Source organism: Hemiscyllium ocellatum, chromosome 1 (genome assembly GCF_020745735.1).
Source record: "Hemiscyllium ocellatum isolate sHemOce1 chromosome 1, sHemOce1.pat.X.cur, whole genome shotgun sequence".
Taxonomy (NCBI): domain Eukaryota; kingdom Metazoa; phylum Chordata; class Chondrichthyes; order Orectolobiformes; family Hemiscylliidae; genus Hemiscyllium; species Hemiscyllium ocellatum.
This window is the reverse complement of record NC_083401.1, coordinates 132,888,656-132,904,274: the sequence shown is the minus strand read 5'-3', so window position 1 is coordinate 132,904,274 and position 15,619 is coordinate 132,888,656. Positions and strand designations below refer to the sequence as shown.

The following is a 15,619-nucleotide window of genomic DNA, read 5'->3' as shown; positions in this document are numbered from 1 at the left end:
GGGTGGGATATTCTTCAGAGTCGGTGTGGACTTGTTGGGCTGAAGGGCCTGTTTCCACAGTATAGGGATTCTATGATTCAAGGTGGCATAATTTTAAGATGATTAGAGGAAGACTTGGGGGAGATGTAGGTGTTTGGTTCTTTACCCAGAATGGTGGTTACATGGAATGCATTGCTAGGGGTGGTGGTAGTCACATACGTTAGGGACATTTAAGTGACTCTTGAATAGGCATATAGGTGATAGTAAAATGAAAGGTAAGTTTGATCCTAAAGTAAGATAAAAGGTCGGCATAACATAAAGGGCTTGAAAGGCCTGTACTGTGCTGCACTGCTGTATGTTCTATGTAAGTCACTTGAGGAAGAGGTTTATAGATCTCGTAATAGTAACCACACGGTAGGATAGCGCAAAGTATAAAGGAATGAATATGACAGCTTGTCAGAAAGGTATAATAATAATCATGGGGGATTTTAAAATGCATATAGACTGGAAAGCTATCTGGACGGAAGTAGAATAAATGAAATATTCTTGGAATTTTTTTGAGAGGAGCAGATTCTGGAGCTGGCCAGACAGAAGGCTGTACTGGTTCTAGTTTTATCCTGGTATGATCTCGGTGAAAGCACCCCAGGTTTGATTTGATTTATTATTGTTACATCTACTAAGATGCAGTGAAAAGTATTGTTTTGCATGCTAATTAGACAAATCATACCTTACGTAAGTACATCAGGGTAATTGAATAGAATGCAAGTATAGTGTTACAACTACAGAGAAGGTGCAGCGAATGATCAACTCCGAGGTCTATTCATAACTCTGATATCAGCAAGCAAGAAGCTTTTCTTGCATCTGTTGGTACATGTTTTCAAACATTTGTGTCTTCTGCCTGATGTATGAGGGTATAACTGAGGTGGAAGTGGGTATAGGAAGGTTAAATAAGTGGGCAAGTTTCTGACTAAGTATAGTGTGATTAGATGTGATATTGTCCATTTTGGCAAAAAGAATAAAAAAGGAACATATCTGAATGATGAGAATTTGCAGACCTCGAAATTGAAGGCAAAAGTGGGGAGGTTATGCTTCGATTATACACTATATTACTGAAACCTAATCTGGAATGCTGTGCACAGTCTTGATCTCCTACATTGAAGGTAACTCCGGAAAGATTTGCTAGAATGGGCATGTTCTGTTATGAGGAACGGTGGCTTGACTTGTGTCCACTGGAGTTTAGAAGATTAAAAGGCAACTTGATTGAAAGTGTAAGATCATGTGTGATCTTGATAGTTAGATATAGAAAGGATCTAGATATAAAAGCCATCTTGGAAATGACTGCCACACTCCTCAAACCACTTGGCATCTTGGTAGCCAACAAACCCACCAATACACTAAAACAGCAGCTAATGAACTTGAAAGACCCCACACAGACAACAAGCAAAACTAATGTCAATTACAAAATATCTTGCAAGAAATGTAAAAAAACACTAATTGGACAAACACTAATTGGATTGTAACGAGGTCTGCAGCCGAGTGGGCCTGGTGAAACTTGCGTGCTGATTTTGTAATTTGTAATTTGCCGTTTTATTGCCTGCAGTCTTTTCATTAAATGATATTTCATGACAAAATCATATTATTGATTTCAAAGCTACAAACACTTGGCCTTATTCAAGAGGTTATCTTCAAAGTTTTGGCTTCTTTGGTTGGAAGGTAAATGCACCAAGTATTGTACTGAGCCTTACTGAGTAAAATATTCTGAGGTTTGATCCAGAACTTGTGCTGCACTGCTTGATTTTTAACTGCAGCGCCAATGGATCAATGACCCCCATCAGTGATCCTGGATGAGGTAAGGAAAAATAAACAAAGCAGCAAGCCTGTTCCTTATCTCTCTCCATTGACCACCACTGTAATGTATGTTTATATAGATGTTGGGTATAGATAGGTCAATTTCCACTGTTTCAACTAGAGGTAAGAAGCCTGCTTTATCCAGATGATAATACTTATTAACTAGTGCCACTACAATCCATTGAAATCTATGCATAACATTGAGAAAGGAGGAAAAGTATATGTTATTGGATGTATACTATCGTATATTATATAACTAGTACACCCCATGATGATAATGTGCTCTGTAGTTGTTAAAGAAGAAACTTAATAGAGCTAACTACCTCTCCTTCTAATTTCATAACAGGCTGTAATTGTGATTTATGGATTCCACAGACCTTACTTATTGAATGCCCATATTTGTGCATCCGAAGAACAAATTTCGTATAAGTACCAAATTTTAAAGATGATTTTACAAGCTCCAGCTCTATTCCTTTTAGCAGGGATTTTGTCTTTCATCTATTGCCCGATGGTAAGTTTTTATTTTCCTCTGCTCAGCCTTGAAGTGTCCAATAAATTTTTGTTGTATAAATCTGGCATGTTTAAGAACCATGCTTGCAAAATGTAATCTGAAAGCAAAGCTTTGCAACTTAAGGCCCAGCAATATGTAATAATTAAATTTTCTGGAAGCACAACCTGATAAAATATCTGCTAGTTCTGATCATGTAGATGCACTGATTCAACTGTCTAGCTGCTTCATGGATTTTAATTGTGACCGGCAGTTGATTTTGTCTTATATGATTAGTAATCTGTACTAACTATACTTGGTTGTGAGGAAATAATCAAATTTTGAGTCTGATTCATATACAGTAGTTCTGTACTGTGAATCATGGCAAAACAACAAAGGGCGTGAGCAAAACGCTTCTGCTATGTAGGTTTCTGCGAGGTAGCACACTGTTGTCACTATTATGATTTGAAAGAAAACTGACAACAAGGGATGGGTAATAAATGTAGGCCCAGCCAGTGATGCTATGTCCTATGAGTAAATTAAACAAAAGTTAAGATAGGGTTGCATCTGTCTTGATGTCTAGAAATTAAGTAAAGGACCCCTGGGAAGCTGTGACCGTAATATAGCAGAATTTAGCATTTAGTTTGAGAGAGAGGAATATTGATTAGAAGCAACTTTATTTAGCATAAGTAAGAACACTTCTCAACAAATGAAGGCAGAGCTAGCTAGAGTGAACTGGGAAAGCAATTGAGTAGCAAAGACAGTTGGGGAAAAATGGTAGACCTTTCAGAGAATAATTCATAGCTTATAGCAAAGGTATATTCCAGTGAGGAAGAAGGGTTCTAGGAAGGGTCTAAGCCAGTTATATTTAACAAGGGAAGTTAAGATTGAACTTTTTTTTTCTAATTTGATACTATGAGGTAGAAATTAGTGGTAAGCCAGAGGATTGGCAAAGTTTTTGAAAATCAACAAAAGGCAAGCATAAAAAATAGGGAGATGATAAACTTTCAAATAATACTAAGACAGATGGGAAGAGCTCCTTTAATTATATAAAAAGGAAGAGAAAGGCCAAAGCTAACATGGACCCCTGAGAGAATGAGACTTCCGAGGTAATGCAAAACCAGCAATTTTCTTTTAATAAATTCATTTTGTGGGATGTGGGAATCGTCTGCACTTCATTTTTTGCCCGTCCCTAGTTGCCCTTGAGAAGGTGGTGGTGAGTTGCCTTCATGAACCAGTCCAACTGCTATGGGTTGACTCTGAATGCCATTACAGAGGGAATTCCAGGATTTTGACCCAGCAACACTGAAAGGATGCCAATATGTTTCTAAGTCAGGATGGTGAGTGACTTGGAGGGGACCTTTAAGGTGGTGGTTGTTCCCATGTATCTGCTGTCCTTGTCCTTCTAGATGGAAGTGGTCATGGGTTTGGAAGGTGCTGTCTGAGGATCTTTGGTGAATTTCTGCAGGGCATCTTGCAGATAACGCACACGGCTGCTACTGCGCGTTGCTGGTAGTGGGAGTAGATGATTGTGAATGCGCTGTCAATCATCTGGGCTGCTTTGTCTTGAATTCTGTCAACTTCTTCATAAGTTCATAAGATGTAGGAACAGAATTAGGCCATTCGACCCATCAAGTTTGCTCTACCGTTCAAACATTGCTGATATCTTCCTCACCCCCATCTTCCTGCCTTCTCTCCATATTCCTTCAACCCATTACCCATTGAAAATCTGTCTGACTCCTCCTTAAATTTACTCACTGATCACACTTTGGGGTAACAAATTCCACAGAATCACAACCCTTTAGGAGAAGTGGTTTCTCTTCAACTCTGTTTTAAATTTGCTTCCCCTTATCCTCTTGTCCTCGAATGCCCCTCAAGAGAAAGCATCCACTTCACGTCTATTTTATCCACACTTTTTATCGTCTTGAATATCTCAGTTTGATGTCTCCTTGTTCTTCTAAATTCCAGAGGGTATAGGCCTAAACTGTTAATCTCTTTTCATATGACAAACCCCTCATCTCTTGGATCAATCTCGTGAACTTCCTCTGAACTGCCTCCAATGCCACTACATCTTTCCTCAATTAAGGGGACCAAAACTGTGCACAACACTGAGATGCAGTCTTACCAATAACTTGTTTGGTTGCAACAATACTTACCTTTATATTCTATTCCTTTAGCTATAAAAGCCAAAATTCCATTCATTTTCTTTATTATCTGCTGTGCCTGCATGCTAGGTTTCTGTGATTCATGGACAAATACACCAAGATCCCTCCACACCAGAACACCCCACAGTGTCTCCCATTTAAGATGATAGATCACCTTCCCATTTCATTTGACCCAAATACATGACCTCACACTTGTTCACGTTAAATTCCTATTTGCCACGTTTTGGCCCACTCTGCAAACCTATCTATATACATTTGTAAGGTTCTTTTTTACTCATTGCAATTAGCTTTGTGCCTATTTTTGTTTCATCTGCAAATTTGGCTATAGAGCCTTCTATCACTATACCCAAGTTATTAATGTAGATTGTAAATAGCTAGGGTCTAAGGACTGAAACCTGTGGCACCTCCACTAGTTACATATTGCCAGCCCAAAAATAAAACCATTATCCCAATTCTCTGTCTTCTGTCCATCAGCCAGTGATCTATCCAGGCTAATAAATTACCCCTAATCCCATATGATCCAACCTTGTGAATTAACCTTTGTGCAGCACCTTACTGAGTGTTGTTAGGGCTGCACTCATCTATCCTGATTTGTGCCTTGTAGATAGTGGACAGGGCTGAAAATGTGTTGCTGGAAAAGCGCAGCAGGTCAGGCAGCATCCAAGGAACAGGAAATTCAACGTTTCGGGCATTAGCCCTTCATCAGGAATGAGGAAAGTGTGTCCAGCAGGCTAAGATAAAAGGTAGGGAGGAGGGACTTCGGAGACGAATCCCTCGAATTCAGCACCCCCTTCCTAACCTGCAATCTTCTTCCTGACCTCTCCGCCCCCACCCCACTCTGGCCTATCACCCTCACCTTGACCTCCTTCCACCTATCACATCTCCATCGCCCCTCCCCCAAGTCCCTCCTCCCTACCTTTTATCTTAGCCTGTTGGACACACTTTCCTCATTCCTGATGAAGGGCTTATGCCCGAAACGTCGAATTTCCTGTTCCTTGGATGCTGCCTGATCTGCTGCACTTTTCCAGCAACACATTTTCAGCTCTGATACTCCAGCATCTGCAGACCTCACTTTCTCCACGAAGATAGTGGACAGGCTTTGGAAGTCAGGAGATGAGTTACTTGCTGTAGTATTCCTAGCTACTGCATTTATGTGGTGAGTCTACTTGAGTTTCTGGTCAATGGTAACTCCCAGGATGTTGATCGTGGGAGATTCAATTATGGTAACACCGTTGAATGTCAAGGGGTAGTGGTTAGATTGTCTGTTGTTGGTGATGGTAATAGCATGGAGTTAGTATGGCATGAATGTTACTTGCCACATGTCAGCCCAATCCTGAATATTGTCCAAATTTTGTTGCATTTGGACATGGACCGCGTCTGTGTCTGAAGTGTCACGAATGCTGAACATTGTGCAATCATCAGCGAACATCCTCACTTCTGACCTTATGGTGGAGGGAAGGTCATTGATGAAGCAGCTGAAAATGGTTGGGCAAATGACTCTGCCCTGAGAAATTCCCGCAGAGGTGTCCTGGAACTGAGATGACTGACCTTCAATAAATGTGATCATCTTCCTATGCTCCAGGTGTGACTCAAACCACGGAGAATTTTCCCCCGATTCCCATTGATTCCACTTTTGCTTGGGCTCCGTGATGCCATATTCAGTCAAATGTACCCTTGATGCCAAGGGCTGTCGTAATCACCTCACCTTTGGAATTCAGCTCTTTTGTCCATGTTTGAAGTAAGGCTGTAATGAGGTCAGCAGCTGAGTGGTCTTGTTGGAACCCAAACTGGGAGTCATTGAGCAGGTTATTGCTAATTAGGTGCAGCTTGATAAGAACTTTTGATGACACCTTCTATCACTTTACTGATGATCGACCGTAGACTGATGGGGCAGAGTTGGCTGGTTGGATTTGTCCTGTCTGTTATGCACAGGACATACTTGGGCAATTTTCCACATTGTCGAGTAGATGTCAGTGTTGTAACTACTGGAGCAGTTTGGCTAGGGGAGCGGCATTTTCTGGAGCACAAGTCTTCAGTACTATTGCCGGAATGTTGTCAGAGCTCATAGCGTTTGCACTATCCAGTGTTTCCAACTATTTCTTGACATCATGTGGAGTGAGTCAAATTGGCTGAAGACTGGTATCTGTAATGCTGGGACCACTGGAGGAGGCAGAGATGGATCATCCATTCAACGCTTGGCTGAAGATTGCTGCTGGGTTCTTCCATCATTGAGGATGGGGATATTTGTGGAGCCGCCTCCTCGATGACTTATTTAATCATCTACCATCATTCATGACTGGATGTGGCAAGACTGCAGAGATTAGATCTGATCCATTGGTTGTGGGATGGCTTTGCTCTGTCTACCACTTGCTGCAGAGGAATTTGAATAAATATTTTGCTTTAGTCTTCACAATGGACAATATTACCAGCTTTCAAAACTTTCTAAAACATCAAGAGCTAATAAGGGAGAGGAAATAATTGTAACGGCTGTCACTAGAGAAAACGTGCAAATAAGGCTAAAAACGTTTTTATCCCCTGGAACTCCTGGGGTTCATCCTAAGATATTATAAGACGTATCTACAGAGATAGTGGATGCATTGGTAGTAATCTTTCAAGTATCTTTCGATTTTGGAAAACTGTCAATGTAACACCTCAACTTTAAAAGGGAAGCAGACAAAACAGGTAACCATAGGCTAGATGGCTTAATTTATTGGGTAAATGCTGCAATCTATTTTAAACTATGTTTATCGCAGAACATTTAGAAATATGATCAAGGGGATCACAGCTTCTGACAAATTTATTAAAATTCTTTAAGGAGGCAATAAGCAGCATAGATAAAGGGGAAGCAGTTGGTGTAATATAATTGGATTTTCAGAAGGCACTTGGTAAGGTACCACATATTAGGCTGCTTAATATGATAAGAGCCCACGAGCTTTCTGAGAGCATGATCACCTGACAAACTGCTTGTATGCAAATTGTTACTATATTGTCAACCATTATAGCAAGGTAACTTGGGTAGCGGATTTACTAAAAGAAAACAGAGAATTGGGATTGGGAACATTTTCAGAATGTCAACCTGAAACTGGTGTACTGCCACAGGGATCAATGCTGGGAACACACATATTCACAATATGTTAATGCCCTAGTTAACGAAAATGAATGTACTATAGTCAAGTTTGGAGATAACTAAAATGAGTAGGAAAGCAACAGGTGTGGATGTCTCTTGAACCTGCAAAAGGAAATGGACTGATTAAGTGTGTGGGGAAAATTTGGCAGATGGAATATAATATGCGAATATGCTCTTTGTCAGGAAGAATAGAGGAGCTGAGTATTAATTAAATGGATAGAGATACAAAGAAGCTACAGTTCAAAAGGATTTGAAAGTCATTGTGTATAAATCACAAAAAAGCTAGCATTCAAATTCAATAGATAATAGGGAAGGCAAATGGAATATTGGCCTTTATTTCAAAGGGAATGAAGTGTAAAAATAAGGAACTCTTGCCAGAACTATGGAAGGCACTAGTCAGACCACAGCTGAAGTAAGATATACTGGCATTAGAGGTAGTCTAGATGAGGCGGTATTGAGGGATTGTCTTATGAGGGAAGGCTGAATAGAATGAGTTTAGAAGTTTAAGTTTAGAAGAATGAAAAATGACCTTTTTGAAACATTCAAGATTCTTAGGGAACTTGACAGGGTAGATGTGGAAAGGTTGTTTTCTCCTTATGGGATGACTATAACTAGAGGTGATCATTTCAGAATAAGAGATTGCCCATTTAAGATAGATGAGGAATTGAAACAAAAACAGAAGTTGCTGAAGAAACTCTGGTCTGGTTGCATCTATGGGGAGAAAGCAGAGCTAATGTTTTAAGTCTGGTCACTCTCAGAAGTGAAACTGTGGCTGTAGAGGCTGGATTGTTAAGTATATTCAACGTTAAATTAGATTTTTAATCAGTAAAGGAATAGAGTGTTCTGTGGAAAAGACAGAAAAATGGAGTTGAGAATTATCAGGTCAGCCATGGTCTCGATGAATTGGCAGGACAGACTCGATGGGCTGAATGACCTACTTCTGCTCCGAGGACTCTGTGTAAACTGAATAATTTTGGCTTGGTTTGGATCATCAGCCTTCAAAATTTCAAGATCCTTCACCAGAGTCCAGGTTCACTTTCAAAACAATCTGCATCTTTAAAACTGGAGTTGTCTGAAAGTGACATGTTTTTCCTTATCGTACTCAATGAAAATTAACTTAGCTGAACAATTCAGCTAAGTGTTGCATGGTGCCAGGACCAGGACCAATCTATTCCTGCACCTCAAGGAACCCTTGCCCACGCCTTCTCCAATTGGTCTAAAGTGCCCAACCTGAAATTCAGCAAAACCTGAAACTTTGCACAGCATCTTGTAAAGGCTACCAGTTTTGAGAAAATGTATCTGTGTAATATCTGCCTTGTGAGTATTTTTGTGATTTACTGAACGGAATGTGTACTATCCACAGATGATTGTAATGGTGTTTCATGGTGAATAGTTTTTGAATTATGATTACTGATCCAACTGCCTTGGAACTGTTTCTTGACTTTGTTTACAACTTATCTTTCCAAGGTAGTTCTCTGACAGCATGATTAACAGCCAAATAAAAATTCCCCAGATTGTTAACCATTGTCAGAACTTGTTATGGACCAGGTCAGACCCCATCAAAACAATTCAAAAAAGTAACCTGAACCCTAATTTTGCTAGCTGTTTTAAGCAGGTGTAATGTGAATATTCGGTGAGTGATATAGCTGGCCCAAATACTCAGTTTTAAACAAAACTGAATTTATTTGCAAGATTATCAAAGGAAACACAAAAGGAAACAGAATATAGAAAAACTTGACCTATCTGAAAATCCAACAGATTATCCCAACTTAATGATGCTGTTCCAGCTACTTGCAACAATTCCCACAAACACCCCTCGGCAAATAAAAGTTAAATCAACCACAGTCCTACACGAGAGAGAGAGAGATGGCAGAAAGATTCAGCCAGGAACACCTTCCATATAGCTGTTTCTTTGACCAGCAGCGTTGAAAACTGACTGCTTGCTCTGAACAGCCAGACTGCTAAAATCCAAACTAAACCAGAGAAATGCTGAGCTGGGAGAACTAGCCACACCCCTTTCATTGTACAAAGTGTTTTTTTTTTATTTGAAAGCTTCTCCAAGTAAATCAACTCAGACATTTTAGAGCCAATGTCTTTACGACCTCCAAAAAAAAACCAAGGGCAACCTAAAGGAGCAGCAGCATGACAAACTACATGACTAAAAACCACATCATGCTGTGAAAAATCTGTCTTGTCTGATGGCAACTTGCTATAATGGCCTGAAGTTGCCTTTAAATTTTACTCTGTTGAACTGATACAGCAACTTAGTTAATGGAACTGATGATATTCTAATAAAAGTAGTATTCACATGGAGTGAGTGCATGGCAGAAAATTCCTCGTGTATGAATTTTGTTCCTTATTGTCAGAGGTGCCGTTATGATTTCCTAACCCTGTGCTCTCCGCTAAAAGTTCAGAATTATATGACCACATAAATTCAGTTCAAACTGCATGGGTACCCTAATATATTTTCTCTCATTTCTATATGTAATAATAGTTAGAGTTATAATAATACCTGTATTACAGAGTATATAATTTAAAGGTAGTGTTGTATAGGCTCAATGGACTGAATGGTCGTCTTTCATGCTAGCTATTTTGTACGTTTTTATAAATGGAGGGGTTTAACAACATACTTTGTGCTGTATTAAAGTATCATCTCAAATTACTTTTCATTATTTGACAACTTTCTTTTTCACAGGCATATGCAGTGCTCGTACTTGTCATCTTTCTTCCATACATTTCTCAGTGTGCACAGTGGTGTAGGAACAAAATAAAGGGTGAGTACATGAGATGGTAGCCACTGTGCAGAGCCACGTTCTACATGTTTATAGTAATATTGTCACACTTAGAGACTTCATTTCTTTGAAAGGGCATTTGCTATTTCAGCAAGCTATCATTCCCACCTCCAACCATAAATAGTGAAGTGACATGTGTTCATGGAAAAGTTTGCATATAAACTCCCATCTTTCCATGGAAGCAAGAGGAACGATGGTGGGAAGTGACACCTGCGATAATTTATTAATAAAACAAATACTAATTAAGTATAAATTCCGCAACATCTTTAATGAAAGCTTTGTGATTTTTCTACATTCAATAGAAATATGCATGATGCAAGTGGGGGAGAGAAAAAGAACTTTATTTGCATATTTTGTGTTTCATACAAGGTCCAAAAGAATTTCGGAGAGTACCATTTTACACATTTCACCCAAATGAACCACTGAGCAAAGAGCGTGTAGAAGCTTTCAGTGATGGAGTATTTGCAATTGTAGCGACACTTCTTATTTTGGACATTTGGTAAGTTTTGTTTATCAACATCAGTTGTGTTATTAAGCTTTTCATATGTTAGATGTTTTTTAAAAAATAGAAGTAGTGTGAGGTGCATTAGTAGAAGTGACTCATGGGCTATTCACCTGTAGTTGGCTCTCAACTATGGATTCCTAATCACATCTAATTAACTTAATCAGAACTGATAAAGAGAATAGTTTTCTTTTTGTTTATTAGCATCTTTAATGGTTTGCTCATGAAACATTCTAAGCTCTTCAGTTAAATTTGAAAAGTCAATATTTAACTGATTTTGAGACCTGGAGTTAGCTTAAGTTTAAAATCTGAACATTTATCTTCAAATAAATAATGAATAAGAAACTGCAGGTGCTGGAGATCTAAAATGGGATGGGCGATAAATGCTAGCCAGTGACATTCTTGTGAGTGAATCATAAAAATACCAAAGAAATCTGGATTCCAGAAGTCTGAAACTAAAACAGAAATTGTTGGTGAAACTCAGCAGATTTGGAAGCATCTGTGGGAAAAAAAAACACCTATAACGTTTTGAGTCCCATTCTTCGTCAGAACAGAGATGTTTTGCTGAATTCATTCCTAAGGTATTTGTGGTGCTGTTTATACATTCATATGTGTTGTGAAAATTTCAAATTTCATGATTCATATATTAAAAGAACATAACTTTTAGTTTTGAGCAAACTGAATTTTTAATATAAGATTGATGGAAAAAAATCTATTTTTGAGGAACAGGTAAGCTCCTAAATTAATTACCTTTTAAAGAATGGTTTATATTTATTTAAAGGGGAAAGTGTTAGAGCTGTGAAAACAATATACAATAGGTGACATTAAATCAGAAATTGCTTGAGAAACTTAGCAGGTCTGGCGGCATCTATGAAGAGAAAGCAGAATTAATTTCAAGTCTGATGACCCTTCCTCAGAAATCAGGATTAATGTTTCTTGACCTGCTGAGTTCCCCAGCAATTTCAGTTCTAGTTTCAGATTTCCAGAATCCAGAGTCCTTTTGTTTTTTTTATGATCAATTCACAAGTGTGTCACTGGCTAGCATTTATTGCCCATCCCCAATTACCCAGAGGCAGTTAAAAATCAAACATCTTATTTAAACAATAGGTGACTTCTTTTTGAGTCTTGGTGAAGACTGAAGTCTACACTTGGCTTGATAAGAATTTTAAATTATTCATGTGAGACCTATATCAAAAGAAATTGGAAGCAACAAGTAAACAAATAAAGTTATTAAATTATCAATATAGTTTTCATATCATTATAGAGTCATAGAGGTGTTCAGCATGGAAACAGATCTTTCGGTCCAACCCATCCATGCCGACCAGATATCCCAACGCAATCTAGTCCCACTTGCCAGCACCTGGCCCGTATCCCTCCAAACCCTTCCTATTCATATACCCATAGAAATGCCTTTTAAATGTTGCAATTGTACTGGCCTCCAACACTTCCTCTGGCAGCTCATTCCATACGCATACCACCCTCTGCATGAAAATATTTTTATATCTTTCCCCACTCACCCTAAACCTATGCCCTCTAGTTCTGGAAATCCCCCAATCCAGGAAAAAGACTTTGTCGATTTATCCTATCCTTGCCCCTCATAATTGAGGAAAACCTCTATAAGGTCACCCCTCATCCTCTGCTGCTCCAGGGAAAACAGCCCAGCCTGTTCAGCCTCTCTGTATCTCAGCTCAAATCCTCCAACCCTGGCAACTTTCTTGTAAATCTTTTCTGAACCCTTTCAAGTTTCACAACATCTTTCCGATAGGAAGGAGACCAGAAATGCACGCAGTATTCCAACAGTGGCTTAATCAATGTTCTGTACAGCTGCAACATGATCTCCAAAGTCAATATTCTGATCAGTAAAGGAAAGCATACTAAACGCCGCCTTCACTATCCTATCTACCTGCGACTCCATTTTCAAGGAGCTATGAACCTGCACTCCAAGGTCTCTTTGTTCAGCAACACTCCCTAGGACCTTACCATCAAGTGTATGAATCCTACTAAGATTTGCTTTCCCAAAATGTAGCACCTCGCATTTATCTGAATTAAACTCCATCTGCCCCTTCTCAGTCCATTGGCCCATCTGATCAAGATCCTGTTGTAATCTGAGGTAACCTTCTTTGCTGTCCACCACATCTCCAATTTTGGTGTCATCTGCAAACTTACGACAGATTTGGAAATTATAGATAATTGGTTTAGCTCACTGTTGAGTAGTCTAGAGTTCCAGCATTAGATTGCCCTTTTGTTTTGGGATTATTTCTGTTTTTTTTCAAAGTTGAAGCCAGAATAGCTTGGAAACAGGCAGAGAGAAGAAGTTGCAGACTGCTAAACAAGAAGGCAGTGAACCACATGCTTGAGCTGGTTCATAATCATGAGGTACTTTGAGAATGGTTGCCTGACCAAATACAAGCAGAAGGGCTGTAAGCAATCCCACACCTCAGAAAATCGCTATATCACTGAGTAAAAGCAAAATTGAAAAAGCTGCAGTGGACTTATGGATCGAAATTGGTGTGCTTGGAGTTTTGGCTGATTTGCACCTGTTCACTATTGATTTCAATGGATAGGAAGCAGCCAATAGCATTTGTGCATTCTCCTCATTTCCATGAATGCAGTGTTGTTGCAAGCATATCCTCTACTACAATAATCACTGTAGTGCTGCTAGCAATCGACAAAAATGGTAATGTGATGGCATGGGTGGTTAATGCCACAAGTGCAGTCTCAAGGTCTTGAACACAATGCAGAACAAAGTTTAATGGCCTAATCTGGGTGATCAGAGTAAGTAAATGCCCTCACTTACCATATCTTGCATAAATCCCACCAGCCATTTCTGACACTGCTTAATGCATGGCATTTCCATCATCATCCTAGAGCGTTTCCTAACAATTTGCACCCACCTGTAAAGTCCTTGCACTGTACCTAATCCACATGCACCTTCCAGTTGTGCCAGCTCCTATGCACACCTCTCCACAGTTCCTGAAAACTACAGCCATTCAGTTATAACAGGCATATTATCCAAGTGCTGTCACACAGTTACTGACATTCTGGCAGAAGGAGGTGTCTGACAACAATAGACGATGGTGGAAGACCAGAACAATTGCCTCTTCGCAGTGTCTTCAAGGAGGTAGTCCAACAAATCTTTGGGACTGATGTCATGGGGCCTATCGCACCTTGCATTGATAAGGACATTGCGGGTGAGGTGAAATTGCTGCCATCTGCACGTTCCCCATTCACTCCCCTTTCTCATTGTGATTGGTGTCATGACATGAAAATTGCTTCTTCCCTCACCCCAACTCTCCATGTATGCTTTTAAACTTCCAAGTAGTCAAAACCTGATGGTTGTACAACCTCTGAAGAACCAAAGGACCTTATGGTGGCAACCACTACCATATCGAGTTACTGAGGAGCTCCTCTGATGCAGTGATCCCCACTTCTGGGCCAGGAGGCCTGAGTGTGTTTCATGATATGTCTGAGCAGGTTGATTAGAAAACTATAGATAGTGCCACAACAGTGCAAATGTTAGTGTAGAGTTTGAGATAACATATGAGGTTTGGCCATGATGTTTGGACAGCTTGTGTGCTAATTCTTTGGTGAGAGAAATTACAGTCAAGATCTAGTGTGGAGCACTTAAATGATGACCTTATTGAGGAAGAAAATGTTGTTGTTGTTTATCCAAATGCTCCCAACATTGGTAGACCTTCCCTGCCACTGGCAAGAAGCGTAAAGGAGCTTATTTCCAACTTGCCAGCAGGCATCATGCCAATCTAGGAGCCTATTCTTTCCACCATGGAAGTTGGTGGGCAATTCCATAGCAGCAATGCCAAACTGACCATGAAAGAATGTCTGCTGGCCTCCACTTTCACTGCAACATATACAGGCCTCACTGTTATGATAGCTCAAATGGAAGTCATGAACTCTGTAACTGCTGGAATGTAAGCTTGTTACCATTGTGAGTCTGGATTTCACTACACAATAGTTTTTCCAGGCTCGCTCAGTAATCTAGCATTCTGTGTTGCAACAAATTACTAGTATTGTAGAGATACTGTCTGTGGGTTGACAGTGGCCCTATGGTACAACCTGCTAGACATCATCGGTAGGGCTCTATGGCACTGCACCCTGTGTTTCCCAAAGAATTGCATGAAGTTGCTCGAGCAGGGCATATAATGACAAAGAACTGTGCTGATATAGAGTGAACAAACATTGCTGGTACTACTTAACACTGACGATATGTACTAATGAAGCCCATTTGAAAGTAGTGGAGTTTTTACTGTCTCTTTATCTGCTACAATTAATGGTCAAGGAATGTGTGGTGGTGAGGAATCTGCTAAAGAAATGGTGTGTGTAATTTGAAAAAAAAGTTGCTAAAATTGAAAATCTCAATTTGCTTTGTATTTTACATTGTTGATGTATCTGAATTACCAGCAAGGTTAGGACTTATGACCCCATTCCTTCCCACCACTGAGTTGGCTTTTCACGACAACTTCAATGTCACCTTTGCTGAGAACTTCTCTTTATTTCAGACTTCTGTTCACTGAATTCACATTCTCAAACTGTTATTGTCAGATTTGAATTCAGATTCTATGTTTTAGTCCAATCTAGTAATGCATCCTATTTAAATTTGGGGTCAAGAGGAACATATCACAACAACCTATTTTGTTCCACAAGGCTTAGACAACTTTAGTAACCTCTCTTGTACTGACTTAAATTTCAACATAGTTACTT

At 39.6% G+C, this 15,619-nt stretch overlaps 1 protein-coding gene across 2 annotated transcripts in view; it reads left to right on the top strand.

Moving 5' to 3' along the window:
* Positions 1-15,619, top strand: part of tmem175 (transmembrane protein 175) — a 44,103-nt gene that overhangs the window by 26,671 nt on the left and 1,813 nt on the right. For both annotated transcript variants that reach the window (XM_060832111.1, XM_060832103.1), the window contains exons 7-9: positions 2,174-2,338; positions 10,302-10,380; positions 10,768-10,897. In XM_060832111.1, coding sequence (XP_060688094.1) covers positions 2,174-2,338; positions 10,302-10,380; positions 10,768-10,897 — 374 coding nt within the window. The remainder of the gene's footprint in view (positions 1-2,173; positions 2,339-10,301; positions 10,381-10,767; positions 10,898-15,619) is intronic.